The 16,992-nt window shown below is 41.7% G+C and overlaps 1 protein-coding gene across 1 annotated transcript in view; it reads right to left on the reverse strand.

Moving 5' to 3' along the window:
- The window catches only part of NKAIN3 (sodium/potassium transporting ATPase interacting 3), a 122,603-nt gene extending 107,282 nt beyond the window's left edge, over positions 1–15,321 (reverse strand). Inside the window, exon 1 of the mRNA XM_044424347.1 lies at positions 15,268–15,321. Within this exon, the coding sequence (XP_044280282.1) occupies positions 15,268–15,321 (54 nt within the window). The remainder of the gene's footprint in view (positions 1–15,267) is intronic.
- Between the last annotated feature and the right edge of the window lie 1,671 nt (positions 15,322–16,992).

Genomic DNA, 16,992 nt, shown 5'->3' on the forward strand with positions numbered 1-16,992 from the left:
AGCTGAGACACGCGTGTGGTTGAAGGAGAGCAGGCAAGGCAGTCGCTGGCAGGCGGGCCAGCACCAACTGAGAGCGGAGACTTGGGAGCATTCGGAGCATTCCTGCGGGGCAACGCTGTTCATTGCCCTCGCGACAGGAGGGAAGGGAGCCAGAGCAGGCCAGGACAAGGCACTACGGGAAGCGAGCCGGTGAACGTGTAAAGAGGCAATAAAGACCCGGTGAGTGCACTGTCCTTCTGGTGTTGCTCTTCATGGAACTTCAAGGAAGAGGAAGCTTTAGCCGGCACCCCTCTCCTGACACAGTCACAAGAAGACAAATACCGTTGGGGGTTTTGTTCCACTCTACAGAGCAAGAAAGGAATCTGGCTGTTGCTGGCCTTGGAACGGCTCTTCCTCTTTTGCACACTCTTTCACCTTAATCCTTCACAACTGACATCTCACTTTTTATCTCCCTCCCTGAATCTTTTTATCTCCCTGTACTGGAATAATGTCCCCAGATGTACTTCCAGAACCAACTCCTTGTTGGATAAGCCATCTTCTTTCTGCTAGTCACTGCTCTGCAGTTGGTTTAGTTGATTCCTCCATCAGTCAACATCTTTATAGTCAGTCACACTGACTCTGGAGGAGACTCCTGAAAGTTGCCACCATCTCCATGTTGCCTTGTCCCACGAATAGAGGAACGTGCCATACGATGTCCATGTGAATGCCAATGAATGTCCATGTAATAACATATTCACAAGTGACTGTCAATAAAAACCACTTTTCTGGAGTGGTCAATTTCAACTCAGTTATAAACTTGTAGAAACATGGAGATTGTCATCAGTCAACCAATAGACAATATATTCCCACTTTCAAGGAGTATCCAATATAGGTGTAAAGACTTGAAGTCCCAGTTTGCACCATTACCATGGCTTAAACCAAAGTTATTTCAGCCAGGTGCATACCATGCATAATGTGCGTAACTGCCACCTGGATGAAGTTTCTCATCCAGCCTAGGTCACGTTGACTTGTTGGTGACATTGACTAATGGGATATTATTCAGTTATCTGAGGATTGTTGTCCTCTTCAGCAAACTATACCATCTAGATTCAGATGACACAAGCTGCACCCGAGTGAGTGATTAGGAAAGTAGCTCTCAGTATGTGCAGCAAGTTAAACATGATACTGTGGCTTGTCTAACAACTTTCTTTTCCCTGGTAATTGCTTGTTTAACCCACTGTGGCTTGTTTAAGTCATAGTCATCATGCACACCATCCTATTGTGTATGATAATCTCAGTGGATTCTCAGATTGGCCAGCATGGTGAGTGGTTACAATATTAGAACCCAGATCTCTTGAGTCCCTGTCTATTTCCCACTGATTTATGGACCTCCTTGAGTGACTTTGGACAAGTCACACATTCTAACTACTTCATGGGCTTGTTGTGAGAATCAAATGGAGAGAAGAAAATTACATAAGCCATCTTGAGTTCCTTGAATGAGGGAAAAAAGGGGAAGATGTAAATAAGAAAACATTACAAGCTCCCTATGGAAAGTCTAGATTTGGTGATATCCATGTTGCATATATCAGTACTAAATAATTCTGTTTGTGTAATATATAAGCCTGAGGTAGTGTACTTATTTCCAAATAACTTTTATAGAAAAACACAATTCTGGTAATGTTTCATGGGGTAATATTCCCCAATTTAAACATTTCTTAGCTAACAAAATTACCTAATTTATTAACAAAACTCAAGTATTATTTAATGCATCCACCTGTTGTGACTACTGCTTTTATGTTTAGCCAATGACTTCCTTTTATAAGGCCATTACAGTACTAACTGGAAACATTCTTCTTGCTTAAGTGTTTTATGAGCTCAAGTAATGCATGCAACAGTACACCCTGATTATTCCACCAGGAACAATCCTATTAGGTAGCTACAGTTGCCAAACAAAAGTACAACCACAGGGCACCTCATGATCTGAATATCTGAAAGAATACAACATGGTTTTGCCAATTTTACCTGTGAAGCAGTTGTTTACATCTCTAGCAGCTGGCTGTATCAAACTGTGTTATCTAGTCAATGACCTTTATAACAACCAGACAACAACCTAAAATGTAATACCATACACAATACAACACACATGGGAAAGTACAATGTACAATTTGCTTTATATATAAATGTATCTAAGGAGGTCTGAAATGCATGCAGTATTTTTTGCCTTTTCTTCCCTTTTGACTTCACTGCTTGCTTTTTTCATACACACTCATATCTGACAATTTAAGGTAACACTAATGCACCTGATGAACAAAATGCCCATAAAAGCTTATACTATAATATGTGTTTATGTCTTTCAGATGTTATAGTGTTCTTTGTTTTATAGTTATAGAGAAAGTTATAAAATGAACCTTCAGTAAAACTTCTCCAGGTTTACAAAGTGATTCTGAGGAACCATAGGATGGTTCAGGCCTGCTCTTCCATGGCTGTAGACAGAGCTACAACCACAGTTCTGCTCATGGAGCTGTTTCTTTTCGGAGTCTGCAACTAAATTTAGCTAGATTGAGGACAACAGATTGTTTTCTAAGAATCCCTGGTATATAATGGAGAGCAAACACTTTTTTAAAAGCCTCAAGTTTGTTCTTAGGTTCCCAAGAGAGTAAAGCCAAATCCAGTCAATAATTTTCCTTACATTGCTTTGAAACTGTCTTTACATTCCTTTGAAATACAAGCATTTATATTTCTGTTTTTATTTATTTATTTATTAAAACATTTTTATGCCGCCCCATTCGCCGAAGCCTTGGGGCGGCTGTTTTGAGGACAGCACACTGATAGTTCCTAGATATTCACAGTACTGTTTGAATTTATGAATATAAATAACATACCTAATGTATGCACTAAATTAAGATTTCCACATTGATGTAAATTATTCAGTAGCAAAATGATTTTATTTAGTCACATGGCAGGAGTGGGGTTACTTTTACTATTGCGAACATGAAGATGTACCCATTTCTGCAAAACTCATATAATAAAGCAAGATTAGACCCTGATTCTCACAAGTCAGAAAGAAAGCAAACCTAATTCTCAGCTGGACTATTTCAGGCTGAAAGTGGGATTTCAGATGACGCAATGCTCCTCTATAAAATATATAAATAAATTCCCAGAAACTAGATGGTGAGGGAATGAAAGCCAAACTAGACCATTATCCCTGACATCTTATTCTCTATGCTCATTTTCTTTTGTATGGAGGAACATTCAATAATGATATCCTACCAGAAGTAGTCCAGTCAGAACCCAGGTTTACCTCCTCATCTATTAAGAAAACTAGCCCTAAATTGAACATTTTTTTTTTTTTTGCAGTTTTTGGGACATGACTTTGCATCTGAAGAGATTCTTGCCTAAAGGATTAGCCGCTGCCATGAATTGCAACAAAGAAGTCTGGATATCACCATTTATTCTGTGTAAAGGATCAAGACTCATTTATGGGCATTCAAAATTCTGCAGTACGTAATGTGGAGACACATCATGTGAACTAATTCATGAAGGGAAGTGATAAGTGGAGTGCTACAGGAATCTTGGGCCCAGTGTAGTTAACATCTTTATAAATGAACAAATGGATACAGGGGATGTTTCTCAAATTTCAGGTAACACCAAACTGTCAATAGTAGGTAATACCTTCAGTGGTATTCATGGTCATCATGACAGGATGGAGAACAGGGCCTGAATCTAATAAAATGAATTTCAAAGAAATAATATACATTTCTACATTTAAACAGGAAGACCAGGTACAAAAGTACAGGAAGGGTGATGCATGGTTTGGCAGCAGTATGTATTAAATAGTACAGTACTCTGTCCTGAATCACACATGGCATGCAAGTGTACAGTTGTAAGAAACTGACACATATATCAATTTTAGGTTTAGATAAGCAGAGTGCCATGTGGAAGTTGTGTTTACCACTTAACCCACTATGATATTGACTGTGGAACACAGACTAAGATTGCAGCTAAAAAGTAATTGCAAGAACAAGCAACCCTGCCTCTGAAAACAATTGGTTCGTTTCCATTCTCATTAAGGCAAAGGCTGGAGGTACATCTTGCAAATTCCATTTGAATCTACAAAGGTCCAATAAATTAAAATCTTTGAAGCCTTCTAATGGAGCAGTAGGTGGTTAATGCATCTGGCCACTTGGCTGGAGTTAAACTAACTTTGAAGAAGACAGGCAACAAACTTCCTAGGTCTGTTGAAGTTGTTTTTAAAACTTCAGACCACTGTGGAAGAATTTTTACCCAACAACAAAAGAATTAAAATGGGACCTAAGTTGATTTTTGCTGCAGTATGCAAAATTGAAAAGGCAGCTAAGGCAAGTTGTTTTATGTGGAGTTTCATGCAAACCATGACATGGGGTTCTAAGTCCTAAGTGCTGTGTACACAACAGGTGGAAGTCCTGCCTATAATACCTGTGTGTTACCTATGCATTTACTGACTGTTGGCACTTTATGAACAGAACATGTTTTTTTTCATGGCCCTGAGTTGCCCAGTTCAGAATTTACACTAGATGGCTTAAAAGGAATCATGGCTCAGCATCTAGAGAACATTTGCAGATTCCAGAATTCACGTGCTACCATTATTCCTGGTGATGTAATTTAGTTAGCGATCAGCAAATGTAAGTGATAGCTTTCTTGCCCTGGCTGATCTCAAGCCCTTGCTTAGACAACAAAAAGAAGGTTCAAGGGTCGAAGTGTGTCAGTATACCTCAAAAATAAGGACTAATCTCCTCAGTAATACAAAAGGATCTAAGGATTTTATCAGACCACAGGCTGAATGAAAGTCAGCACTCTGATGCAACAGCTAAAAAAGTTAATATAACTGTTAGATTCATCAACAGAAGTATACTGTACAGTATATGTCCCTAAAATCAGTCTCCGTACCAGTGGCCAGATGAATGGCTAATATAACACTAATATTTAAAAAGGAAGTAAAAAGATCTGAGAAATTACAGATCAGTTATATCTGTTAGCATCTTAATATCTGTTCTGGGCAAATTGGTTGAAAGCAATAAGAAAGATAGAATCAGTAAGCACACAGTGGGACAAGCCCTGCTGAAATAGAATCAACACATCTTCTTCAAAGGTAAGTCCTGTATTACTAATCTATCAGAGTTCTTTTTTTAATTTTATTAAAATTTTAAACTAATACTAAAAACATCAAACAACACATACATCAGATTTACTGGGTCAACCCCCTACTACATATTTTTTAACATTCTATAGTCAAATTCAAATCAGTTTATAATAATTTGAAAACATCTCTAAGTTTACGTCAAGTTCCGTTTCTCCAGCCAGTTATAGAAAAAATTCCACGTTTGATAGAAGTTAATCTATCAGAGTTCTTTGAGAGCATTAATAAAAACGTGAACATTGGTCATCCAGTAGATATTCACTGGATCTTCCAAAGGTTTTTTTTGCAAAGTCAGGAATCTGCATTAGAATGTATTCATGTGCCTCAAATGAATGTACCTTTTATTATGAATGTGCCTATTCATACATTATCTAGAATAATGAGTTACAAGGGAAATGGCCATGTTTGCTGATGACACTAAACTATATAAGATGGTTAAAACCAAACAGGCTTGTGAGGTGCGCCAAAGGAATCTCTCCAAGCTGGAAGAAGACATATCAAAATGGGAATGCAGTTCAATGTAAACAAATATAAAATAATGCATGTTGGGGTAAAAAAAAAAATCCCAACTTCAAGTATAGGCTGATGGGAACTAAGCTAGCTGATTTGGATCAAGAAAGGGGTTGTGGTTGACAACTCAATGAAAATGTTGACCCTGAGAACAGCTGCTATGATAAAAAGAAACTCCATGTTCAGCATATGTAGGAAAGAATTGAAAATAAAACTGCCAAGATCATATTCCCCTTATACAAACTGTGGTGTGGCTGCACTTAGAATATTGTCTACAGTTCTGGTTACTGCTTTTGAAAAAGGATTTTACTGAGCTGGAAAAACTCCAGAGAAAGACAACTAAAATCTTGAACGGGTTAAGAGCAACTCTCCTATGAAGAACCTTTACAGCAACTGGACTTCCTACCTTATAAAAGGAGGAGTTCAAAATTGTGCAAGCTGTGGAGAAAATGAAGAGGAAGACATTTTCCTTCTCTCCCATCATACTAGAATCTGGAGTCATTCCATGAAACTGATTGGTGGGAGATTCAGGACAGATAACAGGAAGTACTTCTTCACAAAGCTCATAGCTAAACTATGGAATTAACTGCCAGAAGAAGCAGGGATGGCCACCAGTTTGGACAACTTGAAAAGAGATTGGACAAATTAATGGAGGAAAAGGATATCAGTCATTCCCAGTCTTGATAGAAATGTGCTACTTCCTATACCAGAGGCAGTATACCTGTGCACACTAGTTGGTGGGAATCCTGAGCAGGAAGGCACTGTTTGAGGGATCCTGCAGGCAACCAGTTTACCTCTGTGTAAATGAATCGGTGTACTAGAGGATCTATTGGTCTGATCCAGCATGTTTATGTTCTTATGAGCTACTTGAAACAAGTGTTCTTTAATTAGAGTAATGGGCCTAATTTGCTGATGACCACTTTTTGTAGGTTACCAACAAAACGTTCCTTTCTCAGTGAATGCATTTTTGTTGAACTAGTATTTTCAAAGAGGTGCAGAAAAAAGATTGTGCAGGCTGGGAGATGCCGCTTCAGCCCTGTACTGAACAAATGAAAACAAAAGTATATTATTTCCAGCTACTGTATGTACCAAATTGAAAGTAGGGAGCAGAAGGCAGTTGTGCTAGATGTTCCAGTATCAGCTATATGCTATATTTTAGGAAGCAATCACCATGAAGTTCAAAAATCTGTTCCTCAATCAAGTCTCAAAGGCAATGCAGTTCAATCCGAGTTCCAGTAGTTTTTCATTATTATGAATGCTATTTAACATCTCAGGGGGATTTCTCATTGAATTTTAACACTGTTCCATGATTTTTTCCCCCTGTAAAGTGATCTCCCTACAGTGTTTGGGACAATTCTAGTGGTAATTATACTTCTTCAAATGTGGCAAAGTTATAGAACAGCTAGATTCTTTCCACCCTGGCAATACCTATAATAGAAGTGCTGACAATAAAATTCAAAGCAGGCATGGTGAAAGCAGATTTTGATCTAAGCAGTGGTGTTCTGGGAGGAAAGTTATTCCTTTCTGCCTATGCTGCTTTCATAATCTACATCAGACACCAGCACCCCAAACTGATATCCAGAATATAGAAGTGCCACAGTCTCTGTGCCTACAGGGACTGTATTTTGCATTACACTCAGTGCAAAGGGGGCAGCAGAGATCAGAGACAATCTATTACTCCATGGTGGCATTACCTTCAGCATCTTACTCGCTTGACTGTGTGTATATGAATCAGAATGTGATGTAATACTGAAAGAAAATTACCTACCTATGATAACTCAAGGACTCATGACTCATTTTTTCTGACAAGTAAATATGATGCCATATGAGCCATATTGTCCAACAATATCAGAGACAGGGGAATTGCAGAATTCCTGACATGCAAACAGACCACAAAAGTATCTAATCCACTTGAAATATTTTCTGATGAAATAAGCAATGAAAATTATATAGTAACTGCCTAACATTATTACCTCTGAATTACACAAACAAGCCTTTTAAAAACTGTTTCTAATATCCTTATCTCTTAGTTTATAAAATGAAGAAATATTCAGATCAACTGTGAAGTGGCTCTAAAATGTTACATACTATCTGCATCTTGGCCAGCAGCCAGAACAAAGAATAAACTTGATGCACATCAGTACCTAGAGGAAAGCAGGATCCAATCCAGGTTCTGCAGTATTAAATCAAACATGAAACATAGAGCAACAGAACAACAGAGTTGGAAGGGGCTAATAAGGCCATCAGGTCCAACCCCTGCTCAGTGCAGGACACCTCTAACAGATGACTGGCCAGTTGCATCTTGAATGTCTCCAACGTGGAATTGCCCACAGCCTCTCTAGGTTATGGTTCCATTGTCCTTTAGCTTTAACAGTCACATTTTTCCTGATGTTCAGCCAGAATCTGGCTTCCTGTAGCTTGAGCCCATTATTCCATGTCCAGCACTCTGGAATGATTGAAAACAGATCTGTCACTCCTCTGTGTGATACCCTTTCAAGTACTTGAAGAATGCTATCATATTTCCCCCTCTGCCTTAAGGTGAAACATTCATAATTCTTCCCTTCTCTTAACACAGGAGTTTTTGCCCAGTTATCTGATCATCTTTGTTGTCCTCCTTTTGAACCTTTTCCAATTTGTCTGTGTCTTTCTTCAAGTGTGGTGCCCAGAAGTGGACAGAGTACTCAAAATGAGGCCTAATCAGTGCTGAGTGGCAGGGTACTTGTACTTCATGTGATTAGGAAGCAATATGTCAATTAATGCAACTCGAAATGGCATTTGCCTTTTACAGTACATTATGCTGTTGACTCATATTCAGCTTCTGATCTACCCCAGTTCTTAGTTCCTTGTCACTTGCAGTATTGTTAAGCAAAGTATCCCCATCTTGCAACTATACATTTCATTTCTTTTTCCTAGGTGCAGAACTTTGCATTTATTCCTGTTAAATTTCTTTCTGAAGTTAATTTCAGTCCAGTTCTCAAACCTGTCAAGATCACTTTGAATTTTATTTCTTCCTTCTGGGATGTGAGCTATCCCGCCCAATTTTATGTCATCTGTAAATCTAATATGAATGATTTGGATGAGCTGAAAATGGGTAAGTACATTGAAAAACAATGGGCACAAGGCTAAACCTTGAGGTACTCTTCTCATTACCTCTCCTGAGTTAGAGAAGGTGCCATTAATAAGTACTCTTTGAGTCTACTGTTGTATCTACCTGATAGTTGTTTCATCTAGCTATCTTTCTGATCAGGATATACATGGGACATTTTATCAACAGCTTTGCTGAATTCAAAATATGTTCACAGCACTCCGCAGTCCACCAGGGAGATTAACCCATCAAAAATGAAATTAGCTTCATCTGGCAGGATATGTTCTTGAAAAATCCATGCAGAAATCACTGCATTGTTTGCAACTTGTTTGCAGATTGACTGCTTTATGATCTGCTACAGAATTTACTCAGGAACTGATGCCAGAGTGGATCATTTGTAGTTGTTAGGGTTCTTATTTTCCCCTTTTTGAAGAAAAGAACAGCATTATCTTTCCTCCAGTCTTCTGGCATTTCTATGGTTTCTCAGTGACAATAGGCATCAGTTCTGAGAGTTCTTCTGCCAGCACCTTTATTAGTTATATAGTTAATGAGGCTTTGGAGATTTGAGCTTGTTCAAAGTAATGAGGTGTATCTTGACTGTTTGTCTATAGGACTGCAATCCTGCCCCTTCTTTGTGCTTCACCTTTGCAAGGCTGGTCACAGAACTTCTTTTGGGATAAGGATGAACCAGAGTAGGAACTGGCCATGTCTGGCTTTGTCATATGCCTCATTTGGCCATCTTCATCAAGTAGTTAAACAACAATTTCTTTCTTCTGTCTTTCACTATGCATGTATTTGAAGAAAGTGTTTTTGTTGCTTTTAACATCCCTCACAAATCTCAGCTCATTCTCCTGATGCCATCTTGGAATTCTGTACCAACTTCCTGTAATGTGCTACCTGTCTTTGCAGCCTGGTCTTCCTTCCAGTTCCTATACTACACTTTTTATTTCAGGTAAAATCTAAGCATTCTGTGAAACCACATTAGTTTCTTCTGTTGTTTCTACCTTTTCCATGTTGGAATTTGTTTCAATTACAATTTTAGAATTTCCCTTTTTAAAAAAATGTCTACCCATCTTGGACACATTTATTGGAGAGTTACTTGCTATGGGACCTTATTCATCATTGCTGTAAGTTTATTAGAATTGACTTTCATAGAATCCAGGGTATGTGATTTGGCTACACTTAGTTTTACCTTGGGATCCAGAATTCAGGTATGACATGGTTACTTTCCCCAGAGCCTCACAAGGTCATCCATGTTGTCTAGAATCGGGTCAAGGTTAGTCAATCCACTAGTTCCTTCCTCCACTTTCTGTGTAAGGAATTTTTCAGCCACACAACTCAGGAATTTCTTGGAGATACCATGTTTGTCTGAATTTGTTTCCCAACAGATACCAGGGAAAGTGAAGCATCCATTTGCTATATTTGTTTTAATCCAGATATTCTCAATGGGACTACTAAGCTTGCCTTCTGGTATTTCTGAGCAGAGATATATATCTATAACATAACTCCACTTCCTTCTGTTCCTGAATGACAGTCATAGGAGGCATCCTATCCTTTTTATTCAAACATTATTTTAATTGTTAATATTATTTATTTATTTATTTTCTGGCTAGGTCAACTCAAATTATATTGTTTTTATATTGTGTTTATTTATTTATTATTGTGAGCTGCCCCAAGGCTTCGGTGAATGGGGCGGCATAGAAGCTTCCTAAATAAATAAAATAAATAAATCCTACCAAGTTTCAATTATCAAGTCACTTTTCCCCTCCTGTATTGAGAGTGCTGTTGTTTCCCATTTTCTGGGTATTAGTATATAGACCCTGAAGACATGCTTTATACACAGTTCAATTGCTAGTGTTTCAGCAACTCAGGCTTTTCCTACTGTTAGAACAAGGCTACACTGACTTGTGCCTGCAGCTACTGATTTCTGAGCAGCACCTGATGGGCAGGGAAAGCAGCATGTGACAAGCCAGACCCTGGTGAAAATGGCCACCAAATATCCACAAATAGCACTCTTGGCTATCTGGCAAGCAGGACACTTAGCTGTTTCTTCATGGTATGTTGTGATTTAGAGAAGGTACAAGACCACATAAGTCTTTTTCCTGTTCTTCCTTACTTTTTCCAAACTACAGCCCAAGAAAGAAAAGCTACTTAGCTATGAGAAAGGAGGACTGAGGTGTTCTCTTCTCTGAACCAAGGTTTGGAAAAGGTGGTATGGCAGATGCAGGATAAAGGATGGTGGCAGTGGTAAGGGAATCACAAGCAAGGATAATGGGTCAAACAGAGTAGAAGGGTCTTGGCAGGCAGTCACAAAGTTGCCAACCTTTGGGTTAGAGTGTTGGCCCAGTATTCAAGAGATAATACATTACAGAAATAAAACAAATATCAGTGCTGACCAGCTTTGCACTCAGAAGGTACCAGGTTCAATCCATGGCTTCTCCAGGTTAGGATTAAGAAATATTCCTGCCCCAAATCCTGGAAAACTGCATTCAGTGCCCCCCTCAATTTTGGACTTCAATTCCCATAATCAATGACCTGTCCATTTTCACGCAGACTGATAAGAGCGACTCCCTCTGTTCCTGTGCATACTATTGGGCTTTGATTTTCAGTTCCAAAGACACAGAAACTGCAAGGGGGGTTTCAACAAAATTTAATTCTATCAAAACCATTTGGCTACATGGGAATTTATCAGACACTAAAAATGATAAGTGATTTGACACTAGGTTATACATAATACAACTACAATTAGTCTGCAAGTTAGTGCTAATTTTGAAAGTTATTTGATCCTTTGATAGTTTCATAATCAAATACAGCATGCTTCCAAAGAGTTTTATGTGTAGCCTTCTACACACTGTGGTGGCTATTTGTACTTAATACTTTTTTCAGCCTTTAGGGTTACAGCCAGCATGAAATCCAACTGAATACTTTCACTATAATCTTCACTGCTATGCTAATACCATATTTTAAAAGAAGGGCTGAGTTTCTTTCCTTGTTTAATTTTTGTCACAATCATAAACCAATGGAAAGGATAATTTTAGAACAGAACCACATTATTTTAGGCAGTGTTTTGAAAATTAAGTAGCTGTTCATATATTTTTTTACTTTTTTGAAAATACAACACCAAAAGAAACATAGTAACAGATGGGTTTTAAACTAAGTTAAATATTAGCATGCAAGTGCGACCATCTTCAACTGAAATCACAAGCTACCAATATACTCCTGGAAAGTCACATTTTTTCTGCTCCAGCTGTTATTCTGGCATCTGAAAAGCTCAACATAGTAAAAAAGAAGAAATAATGAAAATAAAATTACGGTGCCATCTATGCTCTCTAATGGAAACTGCCAACAAGAACTAGTGTGTGCATGATTGTTTCCCATTCTGTCTGATCAGCCCTTCAATAGCAAACCAAATGTTCAGGAAGCAGTGCCTGTGGGAAAGGAAGTGCTCTGCCTGGAGCCTTGTGCACCAGAAGTGCTACATCTGCTCAGCAGGTTGCTACAATTGAGACACCCTATAGCTGCCACAAGGCCATGCAGGTGTTCTCTACAGATGGGGAACAGGTACCAATCAGCTCATGAGTCTTAAGTATGATTTCAGCAACAAAGTTAATGTAAAAGCACCCTACTTGAAAACGCTTTGAAAATTAAGCAACTATTCCTATATTATTTAGTCTTCCCAAAAAATAAAAAAGGAAGGTAGCTTAGTTTGAAGTAATTGAAGAGACCCTGCAAAAGATACTGATCCCACAGCATAGGCCATGTCATTATCCTCTTATACTGATTTTTATTTTAATGTGGGCAACACCACCAAGATTTTAAAAGTTCATAAATACGGGCCTGAGTGTACCCAATAACATGAATTTAATGACACATCACTAAAGTCAATGGCTTGTAGTGCTGAAATCTCTATGACCAGTTTGCTTCTCCATGCAAAGACTTTGAGAGCAGTCTAATGCTATTGAGAGCAGGGAGGATGGCTGATAGTCTGTGGGATATTGTGGATCTCTCAGTCCACATGGAGAGTTGAGGTTCACAGACAGAGGAGGTCTGCCCCAAGGCTAGTACTGCTCCAAACTGACGGAGACCTTTGATGGAGAGGATCCTGATATCCACTAAAGCTGTTACAGTTTTTTACCCTTTCTACTGAATACACAGTTTCTCCCATTGAGATTGCCAAAGGGGGAGGGGGGCAATTGCTCCCACCTTCTGCCCTGGCTGGCATGAGTCTGACCAAGTTTAGGAAACAGCAGTTCCCCTGAGTTTTGCTTCTCCCTGATTTTTCTGTCCATAAAATGGTAAGACACTCCCAAATACACCAAGAAAACCATGTTGCTATTTTCTTTGCATGGAAAACAAACAATTGTTTGCAGAAAGTATCTGCCTATGTGATCTGTTAGCTCAAAAATAAGCCTCAGTGCTTCCAGCTAATTGTACACAGGACTGCTCTGTGTATGGAATCACAACCTAGATACATTGAACAAAATGGAACTCACTAACAAGTATACATTTGTAGGATTGTACTGTGCAGGCTATTAAGTCATTTCATTTTTATCCGAGATGCCACCTACAGTTAGCCATGGCATAATATCCTATTAACTCTCTTGAAACAGCTGAAGCCCGTTTTAGATGCAGAACTACAACTAAACAAAGGTAATCACACCAGACAGTATATCAGGTGGTGCCACTTACACAGGATATGTAAATCCCAAATTGCAGGCATCATGTGCGTATTCCATAATGGCATTGCCTGGTACAAACAAGTAACAGCCTGAAATGCCCTTCTTTTGTTTGTTAATATTGCTTGCAACCAACAATCAAACCATATTATGAATCCAAGGTGCTAAATACTAGAAATGGTAACAATGTTCTAAAATAACCTAAAGCAGTTCACTTAGGAAACTATGTTTCTCTTTTATATTCTGCTAGGACTTAAATCTTCTCCTGTTTTCACTGGAACGAACTGCGGTGAAAATGACGACCAAGTGACAATTGGAAATATGCACACACCCTTCACTCAAAAAAGAGAACTGAACTTCCACAAGCAGCACCACAAACCAATCCTTTAGCCATTTAGGCACAACAGAGATAGAGCCTGCATTAAGGAAATACCTAGAAAGGTGTCCTTATCTTATTTCTTTTTTTCTTTCTTTCTTTTTTTTTTTTTGCATTTTAATCAAGATAATATGAAAATGAATGGCAAGACTCCAATAAATATGATGCAAGAATACAATTCTTTCAACTGTATTATCAAACACAACTTTAGAAGGATGAAAGTCCCTCAGCTATGAACAAAGTTAAGATCTTGCCCTGTAGCCCTGAAGAGATTTTTTTAAAGGCATGCATAGCCCTCATCATTGGAGCCTCAAATGCTGTCTGAACACATTGACCTCGTATAGATCACAAAGTGGTTTTAATACCCAGCTGTCAAGCTGACACAATGGAATAAGCGAGGATTCCATAGAACTGTGCAATATTTAAATATCTGATTTAAACACAAAACGTTTTCCTCACACCACACAGATACTTTTAAAGTGCCTTGAAATGAATCCAGAATGAGAATCAAAATCAATGGGAGCTGATGGTCACTGGACACCTTCACCAATTTACAAGAGACTAATGAGAAAACCAGAGTGCATTACCCAGAACCCTCCCTTACACTGGAAGAACAGCATCATTCAAAGACGACATACATACTTTGGATCCAACACATAAACATTTTTGGTCTGGTTCTGAAAGGGAGCAACTTGCTCTCATGGGCAACATGCGGAGCCAGGAATCACTATTTCCCAAGGTAAGCATTTGCTCCAGAGTGAACACTTCTGAACACACACTCCATCGTGATATTTGTAGACCCAGGAAAGGATTAGGGGAGGCAAAGCAGAGCTGGGCATTTATTTAACAAAGCCAACACTGAAGAGGCATTTCCTTCCCTCTCTACCGAGGGAACAATCCTTCAGCAACTGTGACATGCACGAAGCCAGTCCTTGCCACTGCTTCGTCCTTGCGGGAGCTGCTCCCTGGCTCAAGCCAGTAGCTGACCTCCCGGAGCTTCGGTAGGAAAGGGGTTCATCCTTTGACAAGGGAAGGTGATACCCATGGAGGGGAGCAAGGGAGGCTGCCAGTTGCCTTGCACTTGGGACAGCCCTTTTCCGGGGAAAGTTGGTAATGCCCGGAAAGCAAGAGGGATCACCCGTGCAATCCCTCTTCCTCTCCCCATCCTTGGGCGCTGCTGCTCTGGGTCTGAGGGCTCGTGTTTACAGTCAGCCTTGGCACACGGGCAACTGTAGCAGAGAGGATCATTCCCTCGACGGCTCATGGATGAATCAGTCAATCCGAAAGTAGCGGCCGGTTTGGGGGGCGGGATCCATAGGGCAATCGATACGAAACTGGAGGAGGGGGTAGGAATGGGGGCGCAGCAAAGGAGAACGCTTCGCTTCCTCTCCTCTCTTTTCCCGCAACACTCAGCGGAGAAGGCAACCCCAAACCAGCGGCATCCTTGGCAAGGGCAATTACTCACCAGCTGCAGCGTACAGAGGAAGATCAGCGTACAGCGCCCGGAGCAGCAGCCCATGGTAAAAGCTCAGCGATACCGGCAGCGCAGTTGGTCCGTCTCCTGTTCCTCCTCCTCCTCCTCCGCCGCCGCCTGCTTCTGCCTTTTCCCCCTTGGCTCAAGCGGTCCCTCTCACCGCATCCGGACGGACCCTCGCCTCGTGCACCGGCCAAATCCCTTTGTTAGAGCCTCGGCGGCGGCGCCCCTCTGCCCCAGCCCCACAGGAGGAGTTCAGGAGGGCGCTCTGGCCGCCGAGCGAAGCATCCGGCGGCTGCCCGGACCCTGCTCGGGAAGGCTGCGGGCGGGCGTGCGGGCGGGCAGAGCGTGGGGGAGGGAGGTGGGGGAAGGCGAGCGGCGGTGCGCGTGTGCCTCCTCCGCGCGCGGCGAAGGGAGCCCAGCCTGTGAATGGGACTTGTGAATGGTGAGAGGGGGCGGGAGGTGGGCTTCTGGATTATCAATGGGCTGGTGCAGGGGAAACCCGAGCCGTGCTGAGGGGACCGTGGAGGGAAGCGCGACTGCCCAGGCTGGGTAGGTGCCTGGAGGAGGGAGGGGGAGGGAGAGGGAGACGCCGCGGCGAGCTGGCAAGCGGCGCCCACTGGACGGGCGCTATTGTTCGGAGGCGCGAGCGGGGCGCGAGGCGGTCCATCCGAGGCGTGGCTGGAGGGAGGGGCTGCTTCGCCTTCTGGAGGGAAACTGAGCGGCGGCTCCTGCTGGTGCTGAGCGCCCCTGAGGCAGCGCGCGGGGACAAGGCTGGGACGCGGGCGAGCTGTGCCTGGCGCTGCGCAGAGGGCGAAGCAGGCGCTCGTGCTGCGGGCGCGAGCCTCCCCAGGAAAGTTCGCCTCCCCGGCGGGCGAGCGGGAGTGTCCCTGGAGCGCGGGGAGAATGGAAGGGGCGGGGCTCGGGCGCGAGATGCTCCCTTCGCGGCCCGCGAGGGGGACGTCAGGAGCGTGGTGCGAGGGCGGAGCTCGCCGGTGGCCCTGCGGCGCGGGCTCCGCTTTCCCGGGGCGCAGCGCTGAGCGCGGTCTTCTCCCCTCAGGAACTAATGCAAGTGAAAGGCGCTTCTCATTGAGCCTCGGCGTAGTGGAGTGATGCGCTGAAGATGTAGGCTGATGCAGAAAGAACTAAGCATGTGGTATTTGAAGCTGCTTTTGGAATAACTGAACTAATACAGGGAGAAGCTGGCTCAGACCAAGTTCAGCATACTGTTGGCACAATGGGAAGCCAATCGGATTCCCACAAGCAGGACACGAGTGCGACTGAGCCACCCTGCCCAGGTTCCCCAGCGACTGCGGTACATGGGTGCACTGCCCCTAACAGCAGAAGAAGCCTAGCGCAATCAGGACCAATAGCTATTGACACACCTCTGCTCCTTGAATTTGCCCAGTCCCTTTTTAAAGCCATCATAATTGGTAGCCATCACTACATCTCATACAAGTAAATTCCATAGTTTAACTATGTGCTTCCTTTTATCTGTCCTGACTCTCCCACCATTCAACTTAATAGAATAAGCTCAGGTTCTATTATTATGAAAAACGGGAGAAGCATGTTTCCCTTTCCACGCCATTCATAATTCTGTGCACCTCTATCATGTTTCCCCTTACTCAACCTTTTCAGTGCTAAACGTACCAGCATCTGTAAACCTCCCTCAGCAGGGAGTTGCTCCAGCACCTTGATTACTTTAATTGTCCCTTT

This window comes from Varanus komodoensis, unplaced genomic scaffold (assembly GCF_004798865.1).
Source record: "Varanus komodoensis strain SLA01 unplaced genomic scaffold, ASM479886v1 scaffold14_1, whole genome shotgun sequence".
Taxonomy (NCBI): Eukaryota; Metazoa; Chordata; class Lepidosauria; order Squamata; family Varanidae; genus Varanus; species Varanus komodoensis.